This window comes from Prunus avium, chromosome 7, assembly GCF_965620075.1.
Source record: "Prunus avium chromosome 7, drPruAviu1.hap1.1, whole genome shotgun sequence".
NCBI classification, from domain to species: Eukaryota; Viridiplantae; Streptophyta; class Magnoliopsida; order Rosales; family Rosaceae; genus Prunus; species Prunus avium.
Genome location: NC_142290.1, coordinates 26805739 through 26823639, shown reverse-complemented (window position 1 = coordinate 26823639; position 17901 = coordinate 26805739). Strand labels below are relative to the sequence as shown.

At 37.1% G+C, this 17901-nt stretch overlaps 3 protein-coding genes across 4 annotated transcripts; 1 reads left to right on the top strand and 2 right to left on the bottom strand.

The window, feature by feature from the left end:
• The first annotated feature begins 908 nt into the window (after positions 1-908).
• On the top strand, positions 909-4650 carry LOC110755844 (uncharacterized). 2 transcript variants are annotated; one of them, XM_088255882.1, is made up of 7 exons: positions 909-1084; positions 1182-1232; positions 1765-1816; positions 1890-1948; positions 2087-2132; positions 3755-3907; positions 4184-4650. In XM_088255882.1, exons 1-6 carry the CDS (start codon positions 959-961, stop codon positions 3895-3897), a joined length of 477 nt encoding a protein of 158 aa, XP_088112008.1. In that variant the 5' UTR covers positions 909-958; the 3' UTR covers positions 3898-3907; positions 4184-4650. The 2 variants fall into 2 exon arrangements, with proteins under 2 accessions (XP_088112008.1, XP_021812823.1); XM_021957131.2 differs by having other exon boundaries at positions 910-1084; positions 4199-4650.
• Positions 4651-9078: 4428 nt separating this feature from the next.
• Positions 9079-10955, bottom strand: LOC110755848 (zinc finger protein 8). The gene is made up of 2 exons (XM_021957134.2): positions 10002-10955; positions 9079-9640 (listed from the first exon to the last, which is right to left on the bottom strand). Exons 1-2 carry the CDS (start codon positions 10797-10799, stop codon positions 9617-9619), a joined length of 822 nt encoding a protein of 273 aa, XP_021812826.1. The 5' UTR covers positions 10800-10955; the 3' UTR covers positions 9079-9616.
• A 3306-nt stretch (positions 10956-14261) lies between these two features.
• Positions 14262-16077, bottom strand: LOC110755837 (secreted RxLR effector protein 161-like). The gene is made up of 2 exons (XM_021957124.1): positions 15750-16077; positions 14262-14356 (listed from the first exon to the last, which is right to left on the bottom strand). The coding sequence occupies exons 1-2, from the start codon at positions 16075-16077 to the stop codon at positions 14262-14264; spliced, it is 423 nt and encodes a 140-aa protein (XP_021812816.1).
• Between the last annotated feature and the right edge of the window lie 1824 nt (positions 16078-17901).

The window sequence follows — 17901 nt, the reverse complement described above, 5'->3', positions numbered from 1 at the left end:
TATAAATTACAACACAATGTATATTTTTATGTTACTCTTATATTTGTATTTTTTTAGGTTTATAAAATAGAAACTGCAACACATGGTGTACTTTTATGTTACTCTTACATTGGTATGTTTTTAGGTTTATAGAATAGAAATTGCAGTGTACTTTTACGTTATTCCTATATTAGTATTTGTTAGGTTTGTAAAATATAAACTTCAATGCAATGTGTATTATTATGCTACTATTATATTTGAATTTTTAGGCTTTTAAATAGACTCAGTAAAGCTTAATCCTTGTATGCAGCTGTGATCTCTGATGTAAGAATAGCAAATTTCGGTGGAGGAACCAGAGAACCATCAAAATGACCAAATAATTCGTAACCTTCGAGCACCGATTCAAGCTAAAAGCTCCATTTGAGGAAATTGTCATCATTCAACCGGAAGCATACCAAGCAAATGTGTTTCTGGATTAAGAACATTTTAGTTTGATTTTTCTAAAGTGTTGCCACCTTTTCATTATTGTTATTATTACTCTGAATTTTTTAAGCATGGCTGTCTATGATCACATAATTCCGTAATATGCAATTTTGAAACATACACAAATTTTACTTCAATCATCTGAATTATTTTTGAAGTCTCCACTTAAAGAAGATCTTTGCGAAAAAATAGAGAAATTGAAGATCACCAAGACATCTTTTTGTAACCAACAAAATCGACGATTACGGATGGCATCAAATCAACACCCAATCAGTGGCATTTGGCGAGAGAGCCCATTACTTTATACAGGTTTGAGAAAGTCCAGTTTCATAATTAGAAAGCCCATTACTGTATAAAGCTTTGTGAAACTGTGACCCATATGATATTGGGCCAAGGGGCTTTGTTTTATTTAATGAACAGTGCACTGAACCAGTTTCTTCTTCTTCACCTAGAACTGGTGTGCGAGCGTGGGTTTGGCCGCTTGGAGTTGAAAAATATGGGGACGAGAGAGGTGTACGAACAGAAGCTGAGGAGTGGGAATTTGCACCATGATCCCACCATGAATCCAGGCCTTGGCACCCCTCGCTGCCCTCGCTGTCTCTCCCTCCTGGACCATGATTCGGTACCAACCCATAACGCAGATTACCTGTTTGAGGATTTGATTCTGAGGATTTTACAGTTGGAAGAACTGACTTGGCTCTGTTTTATTTGATATTCAGGACAAGGGTGAATGGACCATCACTTCTGTTCTTCATGACGCCACTGCTGTTGTAAGTCTCTCTCTTTTTCCTCCCCAATTTGTGTGAAGTTGGTTCCCTTGCCAAATTTAGTTTCTTGATGTAGCAGTTTATTTTCGTTGTGAAAATTTTCATGGTTTTGATATGGAAATTTGGAGTAGAACACTTTTTGAATTGGGGTTTTTTTTTGCTGCATTTATTTATGAACTTTAAAGATTTACAACATTTAAATGTGTAACTCTGAGATCTTAACGATGCTCCTTGGCTAGTTTTTATGTGCTTGGTTGGTATTAGCTACGGAACCATCTAATATAATCTGCATCACAATATGTTATTGACATTGGCTTAATTTCCATAATGGGGCATAAACCCATGGTGAACGGTTGATTCATTTGATAGAAGTAGTACCTGAAAGCAGTCGTGATGTTAGGGTCATTGGTCTAGGTGTATATACAAAGATCATGTTTCACTGTATGCTAATTGGACAGTCTACATAAACTTGGTAATATGGATGTGGCTTGTTATGCGAGTGATTAACCTTTTGTGGTATTTTCTGTATGAATAGGCTGGCTCTGGTATTGGTGGAATGCTTAGTGCAATTCATGGGTTCAATACAGGTATTCTTTATTCCCTTTGTCTTGCAGACTATGGGCTTTCATATGCAAATTGCTTAGTGTTACTTGATTGCAGGGATACCGTACCTTCAGAATCGATTGAAGGGCCCAAAGTGGCTTCCTTTCTTAGTTGGGGTAGGTCTCATATCCTTGTTGTTTGTTTTCCCATTCTTTTAACCTGCCATGCACTTCAAGTTATATTGGCATTTATAAAAAAAAGATTCATATTCTTATGTGCATCAAATTAGCTCACTTTTGTTTTTTCAATCACAGCTTCCTCCACTGCTACTGTTTTCGGGTGCCAGTGCTGCATTTGGAGGTAAAATTCCTGCCTTTCTCCATTTGATTAAAAGAAGTCTACATTAGTGTGGGATCGTGATGAATCTTTCTACATTCCTCTTTGTTGTTGCTCTTTTCGTTTTTTGTTTATTAAATGGTTCGCTCATTTAGCAGCCACGGACTGGTTAAGTACTATAAAAGTAGAAGTGCTTGACTTATTTGGTTGTACCTAGTTTAGACTAATCCAAGTTCCTTCTATGCATATAATATATTTCTCCATATCTGAGACCCTGAGTTAAATATCTTTTCCCAATGTTCTTAACTTCAGTCTCATTTGGCATTTTTATGATATTGTGACATCAGTATGTCACTTTTAATATATATATATATATATATATATATAAAAGCCTAGAAGGCTTACACACACACGATGCACATATAATTTGAGGGCAGTAGTTGTAGAAAGCGAAAAAATGAGCATGAGGAGGCATGGTGGGTAGTTAGGGTAATGTATAATGACCACAGTGAATTTAGTTTTTGGATAGGTAAACGTTTAATGTAAGAGGGGTATAGTGGACGTTTCCCCATATACAGCTGACAAAGACTTTATTTTATTTTTAAATTTTTTAAATGTTAGTGTAGATTAGGTCTCTTGAAGAACTTGTATTTCGTAAATGATGACCAAAAGCAATTAAACTTTTTTAAATTTATGAAGTTCAGTAAATCTAAGATGACATTCTAGTTCTTCTGATTCAACTTGCCCACGGGATAGTTACATATGTGGGGTTGTGCCCATGCATGGCTATTGGCCTGGCATCATATGGATGCCTACACTTCTAGCAGTAGTGTATGTCAATGGTCAAAATGACATGATGTCCTTTATATTTTGTAACTATTAGTAGCGTGAACATTAACCTCCACTGTTATGAAGTTTCTACCATATAATACATAAATAAAGACTTGCAATTACAAAGGGCCAGCCCTAGTTACTGAAGCACCTGGATATCATGGATCATATATCTCCATGCCATAATTTCTCATTGATTGGGTTAAACCACTGCAAACAGCCTTCTACCTCAAATTGAAAATTCAATTCTTATTGGTTGAATCCAGTGTCATTGAATCCCATGAGTAGGGGCTTCAGAATAGCTGTCGCCTACAAAAGAGGCAATTACTAATTGTTAATGATATATGGTTCTACATCTTGCACACTTCAGGTGGCATTGCTAGAACCATTGTTGTTGGAGTAATATTATAGGTCATGTTTGCATAGTTTCATGACAGTGAGAGCCAAATGGTTTGAAGTTCATCTTGTATTGGTATGCGAGTCTTCTTCTTTCTATAGTCTTTTGAGATTGGGTACAATACAAGTATAACCTTGTCTGTCAATAAGCTGCCTTCACAATCCAATCTCATAGTGCTCGGTTGTAAGACCTTGAGATATAGAATTCCATGACTAATTTAACTAGCAGTAATTGAATTTGCAATTTTGTATCTGGGTTAGGTTTTGAGTTTATCAGTTGACACGAGATTCAGTATGTGCCACTCCATTTTATAAAGGACTGTATACACATGATTTCTAGGTTTTGTATGCAATGAAGGTTTTCTTTTTAAGTTCTGTATGAAAGTTTTTCAATTCCCTGAAAATGTGGGATTCTGCAGGTTATGCACTTCCAAGGTTTACTCAACTCACTGTGACTTCCTATTATGCCACCTCAAGTGCCTCACACTATGGGATTTCACTTCTCACTCGACATATTGAAGAAGCTCACAGTTCCCGCTCTCAGCAAGAAAGACTCAGATGATTTCTTGCAGGTGCACATACTAAAGATTCTACTACAATTTTTTAATTGATGTTATATACATGTAATTCTAGTTTCTCTATGGTTACAATTGTTCTTTGATTTACTATCCTAGTGAGTAAAAAATACTTTATCCAGATGATTTTACATCATTGACCGCAGTTTGGTTATTTTGTGACTTGTACGAATTAAAGGTAAAAATTGATTGGAAAAATTGTCATCACATCACATAATCTCATCATGAAGGATTGCTAGTATATGCCATACCCATTGATTGTGACAATGACAGCATAATGTGATACAGGAATTCAAGGGGCAAAGTCATAATATATTAGCAAGGACCACAATTGGTGTTTATACTGTGAGGAAAGCAACTGTAAATCTGAGACACAGATCTACCTTTAGCTATTATTATAGCTTGTGATTTTGCTCAAGTGAAATCTGAGGAATTTGTTCAAATCCAGTTGTGCTTGTGGGTGAGGCATTATAGGTTCCTATTTGTAGCAGCAAACATAGGCCCACCTTTGAAGTAGTTGAGGCATCATAAAGTACAGAAGTATGCAAGCCACGAATTGGCATATGTTGTCCTTACAGACAATTTCAGCTTTGAGCAGAAAGCATCATAAACTTAGAGCAGCACAGTTCAAACCTGGAGGTATAGTTACTTCTCCAACCATGGGGACCTCAAAAAGGTGAAGATGAAAAGATTACTTACTGCTGAAGTAAATGTAAAGCAGTTGATTGCTTTTGGTTGGATGTTGGATGAGATATTATTGACTTGCTTGAGCTGCCAGGTGATACTACTGGTTTAGACCAAGAAAAAAATCTGAGCTGCCAGTGTCAATTCTTCGAAGTTTATAGCTTATCTCACTAAAATACCCTTTATTTTAGCAAAACTAATATCAAAAGAATAATATTTTAGAGGTTAAAATAGTAAACTGAAAATCGAAACTATTTACCGTGGAAGTTATCGTAGATGTAGAATAAGTGCACTTACCATTGCAAATATAGTTCCAGGTACTAGAATGCACATGGGCTGTGTCACAGTGAGTTGCCCACCCGCATGTGCGATCTTTAACTGTTGATGCGTGTGAGGCTCGGTGTATCAAGTGCAAGAATTTACATGTAAGGATCCGTCCAAACATGAGCGACTGACCGTAACATCCTTCTTTCGAATGTACATTTTATTGTTTTGAATTGATTTCGTGGGAATGTGTGGAGTTGTGTAACTATTACAGGTAGGGTAAGGTAATATTGCTTAGACAGCAGGGCGCTGAGTTGAGAGAGAGAGAGAGAGAGAGAGTTGACACCTAACAGAACCTACGGACGCGACCACATGCTCAACAAGCCTGTTTGGCATTTAATGCAAATGCTAATCTACCCCTATCACCACCATTCACATGGAACCGTAGACTGTAGAATTCTCCTCTTGGGTTAAATCCAAAAGCAACGTTTGGTGGGTAGAATAGTTATTATGAATGGGATAAAAGTCATTCAATCATAATTCCACTGTGCAATCTAATTCTACCTCTTATGGTGTGTTTATTAATCAGAAATTGGAATTCTCATTAGGATTTTTGCATTTATTTCACATCAATGAATTAAAAAGTAAGTAGGGTTCACACAAAATTAGGAATTGAATTCTTGATTTTGGAGAAATTCAATTCTTGGGTGAGAGGTGGTGTTGTAATTCCCGGAAAACTAATCCATTAGGAATTCATATTTTTTCCCTATTATATCCTCACACAAATTTTAAATTTTTAAATTTACCATATACTTTAACATCAAAGTGATGCATGTAAACGATAATTATATAACTCCTCTCTCATGGATGGTTTAACAAAGTAATGTTGAGTAATGTTCTCTTGTCAAATTTATGTTGGCATATGAAAGTAACGTGAATCCAGACTACACATTCAAGTAAGAATCAAACTCATATTGATGATCCACATTTAAACCTCTTGTGTTGTCAGCGTAGTCTAATCAGAGAACATTTCTCTACGAAAGACACTAAAACGTGGACGTCTGCAAGGTGTCCATCTTGAGTTATGATGAATTTGATTTTATTCAATGAAGACAAGTAGGGTTTTATTTTTATTTATTCAAATGAGGAGAAGGGTACAACAGTGTATAAATTGTCTACCTCGTTTGTAAGCTTTATAGAGCTGTGGGCCGATGTTTCTTAAATTCTACTGCTCACTGGATCACTCTCTCTCTCTCTCTCTCTCTCTCTCTCTCTCTCTCTCATTTTATTTTTCTTATACAAAATACAAATACAAGGAGAGGAGAGAGCGAAGCAGAAGCAGAAGCAGAAGCAGAAGCAGAAGAAGGAAGCAGAAGCGGAAGAAAGAAGAAGTGGTCCTTCTTCCTAATTGCAATGGTTGTTTGTTTGTTTGTACTCTCTTTCAGACTGAAATGTCTTTATTATACCTTTTATCATCTTCTTCTTCCTCCTCATCACATGCCCCCTTAGATTTTGCATTTACTTGTGGACCCCTTTCATAGTTGGACTGACGTTAACTCTGCCACCACTGTTTTTCTTATTTGGGTGCCTTCTTTTTCTTCATGTAAAACGAGGCACCCTTTTGCTATGTTCATATTTGATAGCAACTTGCTTTTTTCATTCTTTTTTCTTTTTTGCAATTCTACAACATTCAACATGGGATAGTCTCAAATTTGCCCTTGTTTCTTTCCTTTTAAAAAATTGTTATTTTGTTTATTTGTTTTTATAGAAAACTTCGACGGTACGAGAGCAATTTTATTGAACATTAAAATAAATATGGGTACATGACCTTTTTTACGAGCATCAAATAAAAAGAGTCCTGAATAATGTCAGGCGACTCCTCAAATCATTAAAACCTTATTTTTAAAAGAAGTAAACACTCAATTCTTTCTGAGAAAAGTATTACATGGATGCTTTTGTAACTACTTCAATTATGTTTCCGTTAGAAATGTTTTGATATATACTCCTACTTTCGATGTTAATGCACAAAATCAACATCTTAACCATTTCTAGTATCCGTAATTTAGATTCCTCCACCTTACATGAGACAGGAATATGCTCAAGGTTATTATAGGAAGAAATAATTTCATTAAACAGTAATTTTAGAGAGAAAAGTTGGGATGTAGTTTTTTTTTTGTTTTATAGAAAAGATGATATTTCATTAGACGCATAAAAAACAATACATGAGAAGAAACTAGTATGATAAAAGGGAGCCTCGTTAAAATCTTTCCGAAGAACAACATATGACTGAAAAACATGGAAGTCACTGATCTAGAAAAACATGTGAAAGTTTTTTTATTATAATTTTTTTTGTGGTAAATGAATATACTAACATTGAACAGTACATGATTGGTTACTGTTTGACGAAAGATATTAATGCTATATGAACAGTACATGCTCTAAGACACATGAAAGGGGTTACTTCATTAATGCTTTATTCTTATTATTTCCCTTTTGATGCTTGCAACCCCACATGATGAACTAAATACCCTCACCAGGTTGCTATTTTCTCTTCTTTACTGGTTTATATTTCCAAGGTTTAAATTTGGACTATACACCAAAATTATTCAAAGCCCTGCTTCAAGGGGCAAAGAGTGTATGTCCCCTAACTCAAAAAAAAAAAAAAAAAAACAGAAGAATATTTTCTTTTGGTATTTCTTTTGGCAGTTTGTACAATGCTTGCCTGAGAGAAAAACCAAGAATGGATGGAATTAGGGGGTATTATTAGATAGGAAGTTATTGAAAGAGTCTCTCAATCTGGGTTTCAAGACAAAATCTCCACCAAACTGACTTGGAATTTGAAATTTGGGAACAGCTCATTTTCCCAATTCCTGGTTGCTGAGGATGACTGGCTTTGGAGCTTTGCAAATCTATATTTAGATCAAATTGCTGCCCAGAAATGGAAAACTTGTTTGAAGTGTAAATTAGTGCAACAAAAGTGGTGTAATGTGATAGTTATGATGTTAACTAACTAATGATTACATTGCAAAAGTAAGTAACTTGGCTTGTTCCACAAGCAAAGCTTTGAGAAAATGAATTAAGAGCCTTAATTACTTGGATTTTGTAAGTTAATTAACAAAAACACACACAAACAAACAAGCAAATAGTGGTATAGGAACAAACAAATAGAGACAGCCGTTGAACAGTACCTTTTTTTCTTTATGGGCAAGAGATTGAGACAAAACACAAATCCCGACATCGAAAGTGAACAATATTTTATAGCATCTGAATGATGATGAGATGAGAGTTGTGCGAGTTGTGTATGAGATTCATTGAGCTAAGTCCATTATCAAGCCAAAGAAAAAATACTCTGACCCATATAGTGTTCCCACACATGCAATGTAATAGATGATTGATTAAACTCCATCAGTCCTAACTGAATTATTGTTGAAAGAGAAAAATGCATGCTCTCCTGTCCTCCTCTTCACTCTCGACATTTCACACCTATATCAGCCAACACCTCAAATTAACCCACCTACCACAACTCTCTCTCTCTCTCTCTCTCTCTCTCTCTCTCTCTCAAAAACATAAAATTAAAGCTAAGGTACAAAAGAGAAGGGGAAATAAAGAAGGGAGCCTAACTACCATCTTGATCATATCTTGCTTCAAGGTCGTTCATAGAGAGCAAAGAGGGCACATGCTTTTGCCAAGGGTTGGCTTTGCCATTTTAAAGCCATGAAAGTTTTGGTACTGCTCCATTTGAATGATGATAAATGTGCTTCTAATAAGGCACATAGAAGTGACTCCATATTGGATCCCTAGTTGTAGACCCTCATAAATTTAACTTGGTATTTCACTAGCCTATCATGCTATTACTTTATTTTTGAATGACCCCCATTCATGATCTCACTCAGTAGTACAACTATATACTATAGTGCCTCTGATTTTTCAGTGCCTTCTGTCTTTCTTTTTATTTTTTCCATCAGAACTATTTGAAATCTGTTTCTTATATTACCAACCAAGTATGATCAAGATCGGGCTTTCACACTCTCGGATTGTTGTTCCACATGTATTTCTTTCGTGTGTGATTTAAGATAATAAGATATCGATCTGGAGCGCGGAATGACAAATCTAGAGTGTAAATATAGTTGCGTAGAAATAAATAAGGTCCAAAAAAGTAAATTTAGTTGCCTTTCTGTCTCCTTAGCCATTGGTGTCACGAATAAGGAGGTTTCTGCCTCAATCATTAAGTAGAAACAAGACATAATTTAAACTTTGATGGGCTCACATCATTCACATAATAGAAACAAGATAAATCTCTCTCTCTCTCTCTCTCTCTCTCTCTCAAATCAATTGCACTGTATAAGCAAAAATACATAAATTAAAATGTAGCAGGAAGCAATGCAACCTGCAAAATTCCATGGATATATCATTTTCTTTCTGCATATTTTGAGGCAGCAGAAAACAGAACACTATCATCAAACCTTATCACCTGATCATCATCTTTCTTCTGTGTGTGTGTGTGCGCAGCAGTGTGATACACTGAATCAAAATCCACCTCTCTCATCACCCCACCTGTCTAGAGAACCAAACAAATACATCGACATAGCCACACGTGTGTATCTACAAAAGTCCATGCACCTCCTAACTGATGCCATATATTCCTCACACGTGTGGACAAAAGTTAAACTATACTCTCTCAAAGAAGAGAGAGACATTGCTGTGAATGAAATGAACCCAACTCTGCTGATGGAACGAAATCTAAACGAAAATTTTGCTTCACAAAAATAGCAATTTCCTTGCCTGTAAACAGTAAGTTTTGCTTTCAGAATCAAGAACAGTACTGCTTCCTGATTATTTTAATTACATTGATGACGATTTCTCCAAACACATGATTTCCTCATTTACATACTGAAACCATACTAAAAATTGTGACTGAAGTTATGAGCAGGAATATTTCCTAAAATTGGCCTCATTTGCATTAATCCCAGGAGATTATATATTTAAAACAATTAATTAATTAATTCCCTTCTCTCTCATCATCATCATCAAATTCTCTCTCTCTTTTTTTCCCTCTAAAGTAGTACTAATTAATTAATTGATTAAAGTAGTTATCCAAATCATAGCAGCATTAATCTTATTACAGATGAAGATCCAAACTCACATGGTCTTGCACACTCGCCATTGACGAATCATACACATACCGCCCTTGACCGCCCGTCCCACCGACCCCTGCCGCCTTCATCTCCTCCCCGCCGGCGAACAAATTCATCGAACGGTCACGATTGAAACTAGGGTTAGTAGTACCCTGAACTGCAGGGATCCGCCACAGGGCCAAAGGGCTCCCATTTATGGGCGCTGATTGCGTGCCGTACGTCCCACCAGAGCTTCCATAAAACCTAGTATGTTGATGAGCACCAGCAATGGAGCTAGAGTGGCTACTATTCCAAGATGGATAAGCAGTATGGTGATGGTGAGGTGAAGCCCCAAGCCTAGAAGTTGTGTAGTTCATTAAGCCGTACACGTGGTGGTGCGCGTCGTGAGATAGGCCGTGGTGGCCGGCATGCACCATGGCCGACTGGAGGTGCTCGCGTTTTGCGTGCTGCCGCTCTCTCTTGTGAGCGTTTTGGTGGCCCCCGAGGGCTTGGGAGGTCGGGAAGTTCCGGCAGCAGTAGTGACATTCGAATCTCCGGCTGCTCTCACCTCCGCTTTCGCTGCTTTTGTTGTTGCTGTTGGTGCCGGTCGTGGTGTTGATGTTGTACTCTTTCGCGGGGGTGTCTTCGCAGGCATTGGTGTAGTCAAGGGATTCGGAGTCTTCCGTGGGGGTGTCCGCGCCGAATTCTATGCCAAAGAGGCGGATGCCCTTTTCTTTGTTGACGGGAGGGGCCGGGCGTATGAAGGGGAGCTGAGAGAATGACTCTACGTTCATGAAGTCTTGAGTCTCCTTCTCAACCTTGTCCATGAAAATTTGGAGAGAGAGAGAGAGAGAGAGAGAGAGAGGTGTAGTTTTGGGTGTGGTGAAAAAAGAGGAGGAAATGGAGAAATTGGGAGAGGAGAAATGAGAGGGAGGAGGGGAGGGGGTGATGTATGTGGGGGTGAGGAGGGATGGTGTGGGGCCTATAAAAGGGGGGGTGAGAGTCTGAATGATGATGGACAATTGGGGCTGACCCATCTGAGAGTGAACCCTGACAAGGCCACAAGTTTGAGAGTGGCTTTGGCTTCTCAAAGTACCATGCACCTTTGCTTCCTTCACTTGTTTTTTGTTTTTTTTTGGGTTTATTTGATTGGGGAACTAAGGGGAAAGTTGTTGTTACATCCCCATACTTTTTCATAATTTCATATCCTACCCTAAATCCTTATGTTATCTAATTTTTTTTAAAAGAAAAATGCCATTTTTCACGATCGATCAATCAATTATGCACATATCCAACTTGTCACTGATTTAGTGGTAGTTGTCTTCACTTCATCATAAGAGGTCATATTCGACAAACATGAATACGAGAACTATCATGGCAAAAAAAAAAAAAAAAAAAACGACAACTATACATATTTGTGATGAATTTTGTGAAAATAACTTTATAAATATCATATCGTTTGTAAAATTAAAATTTAAAAATCAACAAGAATTAAAGACATTTCATTATCTACTTAACATTTAATAAATTAACAATTAATGAATTCTAAAAGGTATAATGATGATGGGGAGATGTTGTAGTACATGATGAATGCATGAATTTAATTAGATACATTAATAATCTCATAAAGAATTCATGAATTTATGAGTTAATTGGTTAATCAAGACATTCAAAGTGACAAGGTACATATACTATGGCAGGGATTAAAAGCTACGATTGATAACTAAGTACTTGCTAATTTACTTTTAAATCCATTACCAACTTTGGGCAGAGATTCAAACTAGGAACTTCTTCTTTAGAGTATATAATTGTGAAACTATAACTATAATCTCTTTCCACACACTTTCTAATCTAACTAATTACGTTCCAAAGCAATGAAAACAATATCTTTAGTTAGAACAAAGCTTAATATGGTATATTCATGTAAGATAGCAGAAGCAATAAAACATGAGCATATTAATAAATGGAAAATAAAATAGGCCTATTTTGTAAATAAATAAATTTAAAAAAAACTATATAAAAAAACTAGGTCCAAATCCAAAGCAGTGAATTATTGAAAATATATCATCAAGCTAATAAATGATGAAAAAAAACAAATAATATAGAGTAGGGCCTATTTGTAGAAAGCCAGGCTAGCTGGAAGGCTAATCGAAGGGCTCTAAATACTGAAAACGTACTAGGGTGTTAGCTAGAGTTAAAGTTTGAGAAGGTACAATATAAATCATCAGCAATTAAACATGTTACTTCATTAACTGGTAGTTATAATAGGATATTAAAACTAAACTGAATCCGATATGCCAAATGTGAGTTCCAAATGTTTTTTGTTCTTATATTCTATAATTGAACTGCTCGAACACCATTTTCAAGTTAATTTTTTTAAATAAAATAAAAGAGCAATAATATTCTATTGATAAGATAAACAAAAACAAGTACAAAGCAACTAAGGTGCCGAATATGTATACAACTTCTCAAGTTACAAAACGCAACAACACGTTGAATTGATCTAGAGAGAATATGCACAACCCAAAAAATGATTAAAATCCCCGAATCAGCAACATCACATGTACTCACACTTGCAATAAAGATTTGACGTGCAACGACAAAAAACTGCAAATTGGTATCGAAAGTCAAAAGCCAAAAGGAAATAAAATATCCTAAACAAAAAACAAACCACATCAAACTCCTAAAGAGTTCATGGGAATTATTAGACAAATAAACAAGAAACAGGACCATGGCTCCACATCCTCTCGAGCAACCTAAAGAGAGCCTCTTATATCAACGAGCCCAATAGGAGTTCACTACATGTCCAAACCATGCACCGATATTGTCCCCACCTTAACCACCTAGGTCCAATACCTTGGGGGGGGGAGTAGGCCCAATGGACATTTAGGTGTAAGGTTTTAACTTAAAAGGTCCCGGTGCAATTAGGAGTGGACCATCTATATTTAAACTGTAACAATCTCCACCTTGGCGAGATCCAAGCCAAGGTAACCCGCCCGTTCACAATACATGCACTTTTCAAGAGTAAGCCCCCACAACTCCACCTCTTATGACAAGGATTTTTCTTGAGTCTCGCTAGGAGCCCTTACTCATCTACACCTAGGATTTTCTTGAGCCTATGCTCCATTAACCCATTCCACCTTTATCGGCCAATCTAGGAATTTGTACCTGATTCTCCTCTTTGAACATGTCAATGGTTTCACATTGAACCAAGTGCGTCTTAGCCGAACCTGGCTCTGAAACCAATTGTTGTATCAACGGGCCCAATAAGAGTTCACTACCTATCTAAACCATGCACCGATATTTTCCCCACCTTAACCACCTAGGTCCAATACCTTGGATGGGAGTAGGCCCAATGGACCTCTAAGTGTGTGGGGTTTTAACTTAAAAGGCCTCGGTGCAATTATGAGTGGACCACCTATATTTAAACTATAGATTATTATTGTATTCTCCCATGTGGGACTTACACATTGAAATTGGTACTTAGGTGGAAGAGGTAAATTTAAACTCTAATCAAGTTACTCAAAAGATCTGACACACAAAGTATTTCTAACAAATGTATAACTAGCCTATAACTAGTCACAGACCTAAGAACACACAACAATCAACACACACAATTACACACAAGTCTCATACCCCTGCAAGCCTAAGCGACAACCTAAGCACTTAAAAGGACCCATCAATCTAGGCATCCCATGTGCTAGCAACAACTAAGGTGCATTGTGTGTGAACATTCATCATCATGTCAGAGATTCACACCAAACATGTTTACCCAGAAACCCACCAATGGGAAAAATTAGGGGTCATCTTTCTGACTAGGCAATCCACTATGTTAACAAGATTCTTACAATAAAGGTATTCACAAACTCAAACAAACTTATGTACATTTAGGACTAGAGCACTACCTCATTATGCAACCTTTTTTCACCAACATAGTTGAGCTAAAAACAATTCTTCATGAAAAATGGCAGCTAGTCCATCAGCTTTTTCACCTCATGGCACCGTATCTCATCTTCGGATCGTAACAATCGATGAACTATATATTCAAACAAAAGTGGTCGATTTCTTCAAGAAACCATCATCTTGAGGAAACCAACAATGAATTTGATCTAGCTAGAATGATATGATGTAGCCTTTATTCTAGATGCAAATTTCAAATGACCAAAGTGGATTTCGAAAAATCTCATTTTGGAAATATGCAGACCTCCATGGCGCACCCTTTACAAAAGTTACTCCCAAGAGTGCATAAACTGCAAAATATAAGATTAAGTCAAGACAATTGCTTAGAACTAAAATTCCATAGAGGCTTTAGATCCATCAAAGTTTGTCTCCGCAAAGTCATCTTCAAAGTCTTCAACAACCAAATCCCCAATGGTGTCCACAGCTGCATCATGTAGATTAGCATGAGTACCAAATGGATAAGATGACGAAGAAGAATGGGCACCAATAACAAAAGGAACCAACTTCCTCAAATAGATAAGCTCATAAGCTTGATCTTGTATTGTCATTTTCACCATAGAAATATGTGAAAAGGAAAAAGTAGAGGCACTCGAAGCTTTGGATAGTTGAGGAGTGGATAGTTTGTCACTTAGAGCAATAGAGGCTAAGTCATAAATAATAGGTGCCTCATGCTAGACATCACTAGGGTTCATTTCAACTCCCTTCAGACAACATAATACATGGAAAGACAAGAGACTCTTTGTGTTTTGTTCCATGACCAGCAGTCTTGGTCTGAAGTGAGTGACATATGATCTCTCCAAAAGGAACAGGGTCTCTATTAAGCATAGCAAGCATCAACTGACATCCACCAAGAGTAAGATTGGAATTATTGGCAGTGGGTAGAAGATTATGACTCACAAAATCTCAAAGGAATTGTAAAAAGGCTTCAAATAAGATTTCCTAGGAAACCCTTTGTTGGTGAGAGGAAGGGAAGGATTTTCATAAGCAAGACTCCGAAACTGCTCAATAGAGTATTGAGAGACAACAGCAAAATAATAATTATAGCTAGTGCGAGGACATGGACTAAATTCTAAAACCTTATGAATCACAACATGAGTAAACATGATGGACACGTCTCTAACAGATATACGAGACTTTGTAAAAGCAATTTGGATAGGAAAATTATGATATAATTCATGAACAATAGATGCATTATACTCACTAGAGAGATAATTGAGATTGCAATTGATAATATTTGATCATTTGATTAACACAGTTCCAATCACAAACGTGGAGAGCCTAAATGTTGTAAATACGCTCAGGAACAAACTTCTTGTTCGACACCACAGAATGAAAGAAATTCATAGCTCTGGGTGATGCAAAATTGGAAACATTTCCAACTGTTATAGACCTCTGAGAATGAGATATGGATGGGCAAGGACTGGTAGGAGGAGAAGAGGTATTAAGACTGGTAGGAGAAAAAATAAAATGCTGAAGTATATAGACAGAGTAGCTAATCATTCAATGGAGCATAAACCAATGGATTTTCAAAGATCAACATGTTTTTGAAAATCCAGAGCTTTAATTAGAATGTCTGCTAGTTGTTTCTAGGAAGGAATAAATTCCAAAGTTAATGTTTTGCTCTCCACAAGATCTCTAATGAAATGGTGCCTAACATCAATGTGTTTTGTTCTTGAGTGTTGCACATGATTCTTTGAAATGTTAATGGCACTCATGTTATCATAATAGATGAGAAAGATGACTGAGAGAGACCATAATTATTTAACATTTGTTTCATCAAAAGGAGCTATGTGCAACAACTTTCAACTGCCACATACTCTGCCTCGCAGTAGACAGAAAGACATAATTTTGTTTCTTGTTATGCCATGCAACAAGGTTGTTGCCAACATAAAAAGCTTCCCTATAAGTGTTTTTTCTATCATCACTACAACCAGCCCAATCTGCATCACTAAAGCCAACTAAGTCAGAATTAGTGTCATAGGTATACCACAAGCCAAAGTTTGTGGTACCACTCACATACTTGATGATCCTCTTGACTGCAAACAAGTGGGACTTCTTGGAATCACTCTGAAATCTAGCACATACACCTACACTAAAGGCTATGTCAAGTCGACTAGCAGTGAGGTAAAGAAGACTTCCTATCATGCTTCTATAAAGTGTCACTTGTCCTACTTGAGCCTCTTTGCACCTTTGCACTTGTGAGACTCCTTAGGATCACTCTACAATCTAGCACATACACCTACACTAAAGGCTATGTCAAGTTAACTAGCAATGCGGTAAAGAAGACTTCCTATCATGCTTCTATAAAGTGTCACTTGTCCCACTTGAGTCTCTTTGCACCTTTGCACTTGTACTCATTAGAGTCCTAGCAACTTTGGCAGATTTCAAACCAAACTTTTTGATCAAGTTTTTGGCATATTTGGATTAAGATAAAATCTCATCTTGACTTTGTTTAATTTGAAGACCTAGAAAGTAGTTAAGCTAACCAACAAGGCTCATTTCAAACTCACTAGTCACGACTTGAATAAATTCTTGTACATGAAACTCTGAGATTGAACCAACCACAATATCATCCACATATATTTGAGCAATCAGAACATCTTTCTTGAACTATTTCACAAACAAGGTTTTGTCAACTGGCCCTCTAACATAGCCATTTCCTAAAAGATGAGAGGATAACCTCTCATATCAAGCTCTAGGGGCTTGTTTCAAACCATAGAGAGCTTTTTTCTATTTAAAAAAATCATTTGGATGATGTGGATCTTCAAAACCTTTTGGTTGCTCAACATATACTTCTTCATTCAAAATTCCATTCAAGAAGACAGTTTTGACATCCATTTGAAAGAGTTTGACCTAAGCAATGGCCAGTAGTAGACTAACTGACTCTAACCTTGCAACTGGGCAAAGCTTTCCTCAAAATCAATTCCCTCCATTTGAGTGTAACCTTGAGCAACCAACTTAGCCTTATTTCTTACAGCATTTCCTTGTTCATCAATTTTATTCTTGAAAATCCACTTGGTCCCTATAACATTATAGTGTGATGGCCTAGGAAAAAGGTACCAAATATCATTCCTAACAAACTGATTTAGCTCATCTTGCATTGCCATAAACCATTCTTGCCCTTGATTTAGAGGACCAATGATAACATTGTCATTTTGATTGGGAAGGCTCTCCTCAACACTATGACTTTCGACTTGGACTGAAGAATCAAATTAGCAAGACATATTTGAACAGGACTAGTCATCATATTTACTCAACCTAACCTAAAATTTGCAATGCATGATTTTACCTTGCCAAGGTTGCAATCAGCCACACTTTGTCTCAGTCACTATCAACTCTTTCAACCTATTCTAACTTAGACTAATTATACTTGAGCTTGGATAAATACAATAGCAAATACACTATTGTCTAAGGAAGCTAAAAATCAAACTTGCTAAAGCTAACTTAACACACATCATGGCTTGTATCGAGCCACTTACACCAATAATCTCCACATTGGCGAGATACAAGCCAAGGTAACTCACCGGTTCACAACACACGCACTTTTTCAAGAGTGAGCCCTTGCAACTCCACCTTTTCCGACATGGATTTTTCTTGAGCCTCGCTAATAGCTCTTGCTCCACCTATGTCTAGTATTTTCTTGAGCCTTGCTAGGAGCCTTTGCTCCACCTGGTTGGATGCCATTAGGATTTCCCTGAGCCTTGCCTTTTGTTCCACTAGCCTTTGCTCTACTAGCTTTCTCCACCTTTCTCCGCTGGTCCAAGAATTTTTACTTGAGTCACCTCCTTGAACATGTAATGGCTCTACCTAGAACCAAGTGCGTCATAGCCAAACCAGGCTATGATACCAATTGTCGTATCAATGAGCCCAATAGGAGTTCACTATCTATCCAAACCATGCACCGATATTATCCCCACCTTAACCAACTAGGTCCAATACCTTGGGTGAGAGTAGACCAAATGGACCTTT